An 11677-nucleotide genomic window follows, 5' to 3' on the forward strand; every position below is an offset into this window, starting at 1 on the left:
AAGCAGTCTCAGCCTGCTACTTCTCCGCCATCTTGACTCACCCCCCGACTGGTGGAATTGTTAAGTTAAGGTTAAATTGTTAAGTTAAATTAACAATTGTTAATTGTTCAGTCCACCTGAAACTGATATAACATTGTATGTCAATTACACTTCAATAATAATAAAAAAAGGCTGTGTTCTTTAGCAAGTAACTTCTCCTCCCTGGGAATTTTGTTAAACAAACTTAACAGTTATCCTTTTGGGGATAGATGATAGATAGAAAGATAGATAGATAGATAGATAGATAGATAGATAGATATAGATATAGATGATATAGATATAGATATAGATATGAATTACCATGAAAACATGGACAACCTGACCAAGTCACATTTTTCCAGAAATCCTAAAAAATCCAGGGAGCATTATTTTTTGGGTGTGTCAATGAGTTGTTTCTGTTTTAAAGCTATTATACATTTAAGTAATCAGATGCTGGTTCCTTTATGGCCAAAAATTCACTAGGGCTGCAAATTTCAAAAAGCATTGTAAAAATGAAAAGCTTATTGTCATTCAAATCATTTTAAGTATGGAAAGTTTATTATTCCTTCATGTCCTGCTTTCAAAAATCTCTATTTAGAATTAACCTCATGCAAAAAGTCTTCAAGATTATTTTGGAAGGGTATTTTTCAGTGAAGGCAATGTTATAAGTACCCCCCACCTCCCGTTGGCTTGTTAAAGAGAGGAACCTGAGTTACTTACTGAAAATTTTTCTCAACCTGGCTATAACAGACAGAAAGAGAATAGTGTCAGGCAGAATACTGTGGAGCTTCTGTGCCTAAGGAGACATTCTGTACTCCAGCTAGTTCTTAATGAGATTAATAGCTGGCAGTGAATAATACAATACTTGTAATTTCAGAGAAGCTCATCAAGGAGGACTTAAAATGTTAATAAATTTGCTTAATTGTATTCTTACAGTAAGTAATTCTGCTGTATATTTATCAGAGTATATGTGCTTTTGACTGCTCCAGGGACAAAAAGGGAAAGAAAGCAAGAATATATCTTCATGTAACCAGAATCACCATTCATGACTTTAACTCCACTGCATTCACCAATCCTAGTACCTTCTTCCTGATGGGCATCCCTGGTCTAGAAGACTTGCATATTTGGATATCCATCCCTTTCTGCTCAATGTATATTGTTGCCCTCATGGGAAACATACTCATCCTTTTCATCATCAAAACTGAGACTGTTCTCCATGAGCCCATGTTCTATTTTCTTTCCATGTTGGCCATCACAGAATTCATCTTGTCAACCTCCACTCTTCCCAAGATGTTGGGTATATTCTGGTTCAATTATCATGAAATCAGCTTCCATGCCTGTCTCACTCAGATGTTTTTCATCCATGCTTTCTCTGGCGTGGAGTCAGGGCTTCTCGTGGCCATGGCACTTGACCGGTATGTGGCAATCTGCAATCCACTGAGACACTCATCCATTCTTACAAATTCTGTGGTGGCTCAGGTTGGCCTGGTGGCACTTCTGCGTGGGTTAGTACTAAAGACACCACATCCCTTCCTGGTGAGGAGATGGCCATATTGCCAGTCCAATGTAGTCCCCCACACATACTGTGAGCACATGGCTGTGATGAAATTGGCTTGTGCTGACATTTCCATCAATAGTCTTTATAGTTTGGCAGTCATTATCTTAATTGTTGGGACTGATGTGACATGTATCTTTCTGTCCTATGTACAGATTCTTCAAACTGTATTTAATCTCCCTTCTAATGATGCCAGGTTGAAGACCCTCAGCACTTGTGGGTCCCATGTGTGTGTAATCCTCACCTTTTACATCCCTGCTCTTTCCTCCTTCCTCACCCACCATTTTAGCAAGCATATGCCATGCCACACCTACATCTTGCTGGCCAACATGTACTTGTTGGTATCACCTATGCTGAACCCTATCATTTATGGAGTAAGGACCAGGCAGATCTGAGAATGTGTTCTACAATTATTTATGACTAAAATCAGCTGAGAATTCTGGGTCTTATTTTCTACTTATTCCCATCCTCCTATAATTCTTTGATATAAATTTCTTGGAGTCTAGCTTTAGTGAGACCAAGCATTAGAATCTTAATTCTTCCTCTTACTATTTCTGGAAGTGGAAATTATCTTTAATTTATCTAATAAGCATCTGTAAAACAGATATATAAAACCTGTGTCATATGTTAATGGTTACAAAGTGTTTAGCACTGTTTCTAGGATAGTTTAAGTAAGATTATTTCAGTGTGTGAAGTAATTCTTCTGTGTGTTATAGGTTTGCTCACTGTCTTTATGAAACATGCTTACTAGTTTATCTTATAAAATTAACCAAATAAGAACATCTATCTGACCTTTTTTTCCATAGAGGAATTTTAGACCAGATAATCCAAATGGCAATCGGAATTGGGTTGATTTGTACTCTCACTGTAACCATAAGGGAATGTTGGTGAGAAGTGGGAAGAAGAGAAAAATGTTGGGTAAACCATAGGGCTTTCACCTTGCAACTTATGAGAAGGGTGCATTTTAGGAACTCCCTTGAAAATGAATACAGATTGTAAAGTGAGTCATTCCCACTGCTAGTGCAGACATTGTGTATCTTTCACATTTGTAAAAATTTCAAAAAATCAGAACTCTTTTTCATGAAATGAGCAAGTAAAATAAAATGATGACTGATTTTGCATTCATCTCTCTACTCAGTATCTAGTAAGCATCTGTAATGTGCTTATATGGCCATAGAAGACATGACAGTAAACAAAAGAAGGAGAATTACTTCCCTTAGTGGAGTTTATAACCAATAAAGAAAGATGGTAAATGATAGTAATTAATGTATACCTACTATCAAAGAGAATTTTCTAGTAATATTTAATACTACAAATTTTATTCTAATCTATTTTTAGTAGTATCCCACATCTTTTGTTTGCTGATTTTCTATTTGTATTTATATATCTTAAATTCTCTAAATATAATAGTGCATTTGACTAATGTGTTCTTTCATTCCACTAGTTTTTCTTCATATAATCTGAAGCTCTGCACTTAAGTGCATATACATTTATTATGGTTACATCTTTTTGGTGAATTCTTTCTTTTATCTTTATATAAAATCCATTTTTATCCTTGATGCTATTTTTATTCTGAGTTCTAGTTTGTCTTATATTGATATAGTCACTTCAGCCTCTTTTAAATACTGTCTTTATGGCATATATTTTCCATCTTTTTAGCTTATATATGTATTTATATTTAAAGTAAGATTTTTGGGTCACCTGGGTGATTCGGTCAGCTAAGCGTCTGCCTTCAGCTCAGGTCATGATCCCAGGGCCCTGGGATCAAGTTCCACATCAGACTCCTTGCTTAGTGGAGAATCCACTTCTCCCTCTCTCTCATATAAATAAAATCTTAAAAAAAAAAAAGTAAGTTTTTGTACACAAATTTAGTTGGATCTTGTTCTTTTATTTGATTTCACTATCTCTATCTTAACTAGGTGTGTTTAGACCATTTTTATTTAATGTAATTAGTGATATGGTTGAATTTATGTTTACGGTTTTGATTTGAATTTCTTGTTTGTTGCTTTTCTTCATGCCCTCCCCCACTGCCCACTTTGGGACTTGAATAGTTTTGGTAATGAGTTTTAACTTATCTATTGGCTTTTGGCTATATCTGTTATAGGGATTTTTAGGGATTTTTTTTTTTTCTTAAGGATTACTCCAAAGCATGGCTTTCCAGTTTGGAGACTATTAACCATCTGTCGCCAAGTAATACTTTTTTTTTTTTAATATTTTATTTATTTATTTGACAGAGAGAGATCACGAATAGGCAGAGAGGCAGGCAGAAAGGGGGAAGCAGGCTCCCCGCGGAGCAGAGAGCCCGATGTGGGGCTCGATCCCAGGACCCTGAGATCATGACCTGGGCCGAAGGCAGAGGCTTTAACCCACTGAGCCACCCAGGTGCCCCCCAAGTAATACTTTGATGTGAAGGTTGTTCTGTGTACTGCAGGATGTTTAGCAGCTTCTCTGGTCTATGGCTGCTAGATACCAGGAACAAAAAGTGGTATCTCTAGAAACTGTCAAATGTCTTATTGGGAGCAAATGGGACTGCAAACCGTGGATGTACAGATTGCAATATACATACCTAAACACTCACAATTGACTTACAGTTAATATTTTACCACTTTAAGTGAAATGTAAATGAACCTTCCCATTATAGGATCCTGTACGTCCCTACATGCTGCAGTCTGTGGTCATATGTATATCTGCATGCATGAAAACCCCACAAAAGCTAATTAAAAGTTCTTTTAAACAATGAGAGCAAGTGAGTCTCACGTTTAACCAAATAATTATAAATTCTGTTGCTCTTCCTTTACTACTGATCTCCTAACTTTCTCGTTTGTGTAATTTCTCTTCAACCAGAACTTATTTTAGGATTTCATTTTGAGAAAGTTTGCTGGTGATGGATTCTCTCAGAGTTTTCTCATCTAGCAAAGCCTTTATTTCATCTGCATTCCTGAAATATATTTTCTCTGTATATAGCATTCTGGGTTAACTGGTATTTTAAAAATAAATTTCAGCACTTAAAAATATTACTCCACTGTCTTCTGGACTTTAAACTTCCTGATGAGGAATTAGTCATTCAAATTGTTGTTCATCTATGTATAATATCATATATTTTTCTGACTTTTTGCAGTAGATTTTTTATCTTTGGTTTTTATCAATTCAACATGCTTCTTTCAATATATATGCTTTTCTTTGAGTTTAGTTGTTTAAGGATCATGGAGTCTTAAAAATTTGTAAATTTGTGTCTTTTACCAAGTTTGAAAATGATTTCCCATTGTTTCATTAAATATATTTCTCTGTCCAATATTTTTTTCTTCTCCTTCTGGGATCCCAGTAACATGAATATTAGAGATTTTTATATGTGTTCCACATGCCTGAGGCTCTGTTCATGATTTCAATGTTTTTCTCTATTCTTCAAATTGAATCATTTTTTCCTAATTGCTTTCAAGTTTACACTTTCCTTTCTCATATTCATTCTGGTATTGTGTTCATCTGATGAATTTCAGATGTTAAGACTTTTACTTGTAAAATTATGATGTTGTTCTTTTTTAATACTTTCTGTTCTCTCTGCTGAAGACCTCTAACATACTTCAACAGTGCTTACTTTTAAGTCATGAAGAATACTTAAAATAACTGCTTTAGATTCTTTGTATAACAATTTCAGCATCTGAGTAGATCATCCTTTCTCTGACAGTCACATGTTTTGTTTTTTCATATGTTTAATATTTTTTAAATTTTATCCTGGACATTTTGCAAATGGATCATCTAAAAATTCTTTGTAGAGGGTTGATATTGTTTTCCTTTGTTTTGTTTTACCAGGAAATCGATTTGGTTATGTTCAGATTGCAAGTCCAACCTTGCCTCCTGTGGTGGTTCTAATGGATGTTTTTTGTCTATCCAATGGATGCTTTTTGTCTATCCATCCTGAGATTTGGAGATGTTTCATATTGTAGTTCAGTTCTCAGAGCCTTTGTTGTGTTTTGTTGGGCCTGTTCTAAGCATGTGCAGCTCAGGAGTAAACTCATGGTTTGTGTCAGTTCATATACAGAATTAAGGAAGACTATGGACTCTGAAAAACAATCTGAGGGTTTTGAAGGGGTGGGAGGTGGGAGGTTGGGGGAACCAGGTGGTGGGTATTAGAGAGGGCAGGGATTGCATGGAGCACTGGGTGTGGTGCAAAAACAAGGAATACTGTTATGCTGAAAATAAAATTAAATTAAATTTAATTTAAAAAAAAAGAAATTCAGAACAGCCAAAAATAATAATAATAATAAAAAAGAAGCCACGTATCCAATTCTCTTCTCTCCATGATTCTTTTCATATTCTGCAATTATCAGAGGTCATCTCTCATATCTCCATGATCAAAAAGACAGCATTTCTGATAGAATTCTAGCTGCATGTATCACCATGTCATCAAAATGGATACTGCCCTTGGGGAAAGAAGAAGGAAGGAAGGAAGGAGGGCTGGAGAGGGAGGAAGGAAGAAAGGAAGGAACGAAGGGAAGGAAGGAGATAGAGAGGATTATGATAGGAATTTCAGACACATTCTCCAATATCAGCCTTCTATTTTTTTCATCTCTTTCCTCTCCCTTCTTTCTTTCCTGCCTTCCCTCTTTCCCTCCCTTCTCTTTTTTCCTTCTTTCTTGATTTCTCTTTTTTTCCTTTCCTTTTCTTTCTTTCTTTCTTTCCTGGTCAGAAAAGTAAACCTTCTCTTGGAGTTTTAGCTGCTTTTATTATTCTATGACAGGGATATAACTTTCAGTTGGGTCTAGTAGAAAAACAAAGAAGAAATAAGAGGATCCTCCTGTTTATCTCCAGCTCACAGATAGCTTTCTTCTGATCCTCTGACTAGCAAACAATGAGGTGTATCTTACATTTTTTTTCCCTGTACTACCTGCTATAGCTCTGTGGGATGCTTGCTCCCTAATCAGTAGAAGGAAACAAATGGTAAAATTTTCTTGAGAACCTACATGATTTAAGTTACTTCTTCAAAATTTGACTCCCTATTTTAACTTGATTTATTTGCTGACTTCATAGAATTCTGTGGTAACTATTTTGTATTTTGTTCAGATTTTAGTTGTAATCTGTTAGGGAAGCTGGCTATAGTGGACTTATTTTGGCAAGACTGAAATATCTTCTTAATATAAAGTTTTAAGCATATAGTAAGACAGAAGTAAATGCTGTGGAAAAAATAAAGAAATGGAAATGAGGGAATATTGTATATGTGATGGAAGATATATTTCTATTTAGGGTTGTCAGGAAAATATCATTTAGTAGATGATATGTGAGAAAGTATTTGGAGACAGCAGATTTAATAAGGCAGACTAATAAGAGTATTTTAAGCAGAAAAGTAGGAAGAAAAAAGCACTGAATTTTGCACTGTCCTTGAAATCTGAAAGAAAGGAGGAAACCAATATACTTTGAGAGTGATAAGGAAAATACAAAGACGAGAATACTAGTGGGAAAAGTTCAAGGATATTTCACCCCACATGTAGAACAGCCAGCTAATGCTAATGTCTTTGGCTTATATTATGAGTAATAATGGCAGTCACTGGGAATATTTTTTAAAATGTTTTTACAACTTTATTGATGTCTGGACATAAAGTGAATTCATTTAAAATATACAATTTAAGATATTTTGTCATATGTATTCAACTGTGAAAGAATTGCAAGATAATAAATGTATCTTTTATTCCCTAAAAATTTCTTCATGTGCTATGAAATACATACTTATTGTCTTTTGCTGAAATCCATCCTGTTTTCCCAAAAAATGACAGTTCATGTCTATACGTTAGGTTAGGGTTTTTGTTTTTTGCTTTTGTTTTATTTTGAATCTATATATATATAATTATACACTATGATTCTTTTCTTCTGGTATATTCTTTCATCATTAGGCATGTTATTTTAAGATTTACCCACATGTGGTATGTATCATACCTTTATAATGCTGAATAGTATTATATTATGTGGAAAAGCCTGAGTTTGCCCATTAAGTCATTATTGAAAAATATTTGAATTGGTTCCAGTTTTTGGATATTGTGAATAAAGTAGCTTTGAATATTTGTGCATAAAACTTTCTGTGGGGGCACCTGGGTGGCTCAGTGGTTAAGCCTCTGCCTTCGGCTCAGGTCATGATCTCAGGGTCCTGGGATCAAGTCCCACATCGGGCTCTCTGCTCTGCGGGGAGCCTGCTTCCTCCTCTCTCTCTCTCTGCCTGCCTCTCTGCCCACTTGTGATCTCTCTCTGTCAAATAAAAAGAAAAAAAAACTTTCTGTGAACATATGCCTACCATTATCAAAGGTAAAATTACTTAGCAATAATAGGCAATTACAGGAAGGTTGCAGGATACAAGGTTAATACACAAACGTCAATTATTTTCCAGACTTCTGGGGAAGATTGTAGAGTAGGATGACCCTAGGCTCACCTCATCCCATAGATACAACTTGATAACACTCACATCAGTATAAATAAGCCAGAAAATGACCTGAAGACTGACAGAAGAAACTCCACAACTAAATGTAGGGAAGATACCACATTTAAGAGAGTGGATATGGTAGAAATATAGTCAGGAACTAACAAGACTTGTGGCCCTATCCACAAGAGGGAGAGATGCTGCAGGTCTAGAGAGGGGAAAGAAGCAGACCTTCACACCAGGGAGGCCACATGGGAAGATGAATCACTATAACAGCACTATAACACCAAGTTTTTACAACCAGGAGGACTTAAAACCCAGAATTCTTAAAAAATCAGTGTACTAGGTTCTGGGAAAGCCTGGAAGGTGAGAGCACACTGAGTCCTTGTCCATAAAGAGACACCACAACAAACAACCCATGGAAATACAGCATAGAAGCAATAGTTTGAAAGGTGTTTGGAGCATACAGGAGGGAGTTTTTTCTTAGTCTCAGAATGTATCCTGGAGCAATAGAAATCACTGGGGAACTCCTCCAGGAACAGAAGAACTGATGGATGCCATTTCCCTCCCTGAGGGTAAACACATAACCACCTGTGGACTCCTTACCTAACTTCTAGAAGTTAGGTAACTTTCCATGTCCTCCCACCCCATGCTGTGCTTCCACCCTCTCTCAACATCCTGCCTCAATCTGGGTGAAGCTGGTGCCCCACTGTATATACTTGAACAGATCTGCCTTTACCAATATGTGCTTGGTTAGAGCCCATACAGCGGGGTGCCACAGGCCAGGCAGTGTGCAAGCAGGCACTACAGTGGTCCACATCAGTCCAAAGTGAGTCCTGCCCTGGAAAGAGGGTAAGACAACTGTACACACTAGTTAGAAAGAGATCCAGCAGTGGGTTGGAAGCAGACAACTGATCTGATTGCAGGATTCACCAACAACAACAACAAAAAAGCTTCTTTGGGGGCAGCACAGAGAAAGCACCCTACATTTACTGCTACTGCATCTCTGCAAAATGCCTAGTCTGAGTCAACCCAAGTCCAAGGCATCCCCATACTGGCCCACTAATACCACAGAAACCAAAGACTGTCCACAACAGGCAGAGGAAAAAGTGGTTCAGTCACAATAGTAGGATACACACATCACACATAAAAGACACCTACAAAGTGCCAAGTTCCAGTGAACAGAGACACTGCATGGTGGGGCACTACAAGACCTCTTTTTCATAAGGCCATTACTTTCAAGTGCAGGAGATGCAGCTGTCTTTCCTAACACACAGAAACACAGAGTTAAACAAAATGAAGAGACACAGAAATACATATCAAATGAAAGGACAGAACAAAATCACAGAGAGACATTTAAGTGGAATGGAGATAAGTAGTATGCCTGATAAAGAATTTAAAGTCATGATTATAAAGATATTGGACTTGAGAAAAGAATAGAAGACATCATTAAGATCCTTAACAGTGAGATAAAAAAGAACCAATTGAAGATGAAGAATGCAATAAATGAAATTAAAAATACACAGATGGAATAAATAATAGACTAGATAAAGCAGAAAAACAAATCAGTGACCTGGAGGACAGAAAAACTGAATGTAATCAAGCTGACCAGGTGACAGGGAAAAAATTATGCAAAATGAGAACAGACAGGGAACTCAGTGACAGTATAAAGCATAATAACATTTGTATTATAAGAATCCTAGGAGAAGAGAAAGAAAAGGAACTGGATTTTATTTGAAGAAGTAATAGCTAAAAACATCCTGAATCTGCAAAAAGAAACAGAAATCCAGATCCAGGATGCACAGAAATCACCAAATGAAATCAATCCAAGGAGGTCCACACCAAGACACACAAAATTAAGATGGCAAAAAGTAGTGACAAAGGGACAATTTTAAAAACAGAAGCCAAAAGAAAGCAATTATATAGAAGGGAAACCCCTTAAGGCTCTCAGCTGATTTTTCAGCAGAAACTTTGCAGGCCAGAGAAAGTGGCCTAATATATTCAAAGTCCTAAAAAGAAAAAAATCTATAGCCAAGAATATTCTATCCAGCAAAGTTATCATTAAAAATAGAAGGAGGGGCACCTGGGTGGCTCAGTCCTTAAATGTCTGCCTTCAGCTCAGGTCATGATCTCAGGGTCCTGGGATCAAGCCCCACATTAGGCTCTCTGCTCAGTGGGAAGCCTGCTTCTCCCTCTCCAACTCCCCCTGTTTGTGTCTCTCTCCCTGTCAAATAAATAAATTTTTAAAAAAAGTTTTTTTTTAAATAGGAGAGATAGTTTCCCAGACAAACAAATTTAAAGGAATTCATGACTCCTAAATCAACCCTACAAGATGTGTTAAAGGGGACTCTTTGAGTGGGAAGACCATAAGCAAAAGTAAGGAAAATAAGAAGCACAAAGCAGAAAAATAAGTATATCTGTTAAAATCAGTCAAAGAACCCATAAAATAAAAGGATGTAAAGTATGACAGTATATTACTAAAACATGAGGAGGAGAGGAGTAAGAATGGGTTCAAACTAAAGCCACCATCAGCTTAATATAGATTGCTATATACAGAAGACCGTATATAAAACAGAATTATAACAAATCAAAAATCAACATAGATATGCAAAAAATAAAGATAAAGGAATCCAAGTATATCACTACAGAAAGCCAACTTATCATGAGAGAAGGCAGCAAGGGAAGAGAGAAGAACTACAAAAACAATCATAAAACAAAATGGCAATATATACACTCCTATCAATAATTACTTTGAATGTAAATGGACTAAACACTCCAATTAAAAGACACAGGGTGATAGAATGGATAAAAAAATCCAGGACCCATTTATATACTACCTACAAGGGACTCATTTCAGACCTCAAGACACATGCACATTGAAAGTGAAAGGATGTAAAGGATTTATCATCCAAATACATATGCCAAAAAATTAAAATTAAAATTAAAAAAAAAAAAGCCAGGACAGCAGAAACTTATCTCAGGCAAAATACTTAAAACAAAGACTATAACAAGAGGCAAAGAAGGACATATGCAACCACTCAGGGGACAGTCCAACAAGAAGCTCTAACAATTATAAATATTTAGGCACCCAACATGGGAGCACCCAAATACTTAAAGCTTAATACCTAATACTTAATACTTAATGTTAAAAACAAACATAAAGGAAATAATTGGTAGTAATATAATAATAGTAGGGCATTTTAACATCCCATATACATCGATGAAAAGATCATCTAAGCAAAAAACCAACAAGGAAACAGTGGCTTTGAATGTCTCAAAGGACCAGACGATTTAGCAGATATGTTCAAAATATTCTACCCTAAAACAACAGAATACACATTCTTCTCAAGTGAACATTGAACATTCTTGAGAATAGATCATATATTAGGCCACAACACAAGCCTCAACAAATTCAAAAATATTGATGTCATACCATGCATCTTTAAAGATTTTATTTAGTTATTTATCAGACGAGAAAGAGAGAGAAGAGCACAAGCAGAGGGAGCAGCAGGGAGAAGGAAAGAGAGAAGCAGGTCTGCTGCTGAACAGGGAGTCCAACACGGAGCTCAGTACCAGGACCCTGCAATCATGACCTGAGCTGCAGGCAGATGCTTAACCAATTGAGCCACCCAGGAGCCATGCCATACATCTTTTCTGAGCACAGTGCTATGAAACTAGAAATCAATCTCCAGAAAAAAATCTGG

At 36.4% G+C, this 11677-nt stretch overlaps 1 protein-coding gene across 1 annotated transcript in view; it reads left to right on the plus strand.

Annotated features, from left to right (window-relative positions):
• The window catches only part of LOC111159315, a 16861-nt gene extending 14893 nt beyond the window's left edge, over positions 1-1968 (plus strand). The window contains 1 exon segment of the mRNA XM_022521722.1: positions 982-1968. Coding sequence (XP_022377430.1) covers positions 982-1968 — 987 coding nt within the window.
• The last annotated feature ends 9709 nt before the right edge of the window (positions 1969-11677 follow it).

This window comes from Enhydra lutris, unplaced genomic scaffold (genome assembly GCF_002288905.1).
Source record: "Enhydra lutris kenyoni isolate GAN:26980312 unplaced genomic scaffold, ASM228890v2 scaffoldscaffold68, whole genome shotgun sequence".
Classification (NCBI taxonomy): domain Eukaryota; kingdom Metazoa; phylum Chordata; class Mammalia; order Carnivora; family Mustelidae; genus Enhydra; species Enhydra lutris.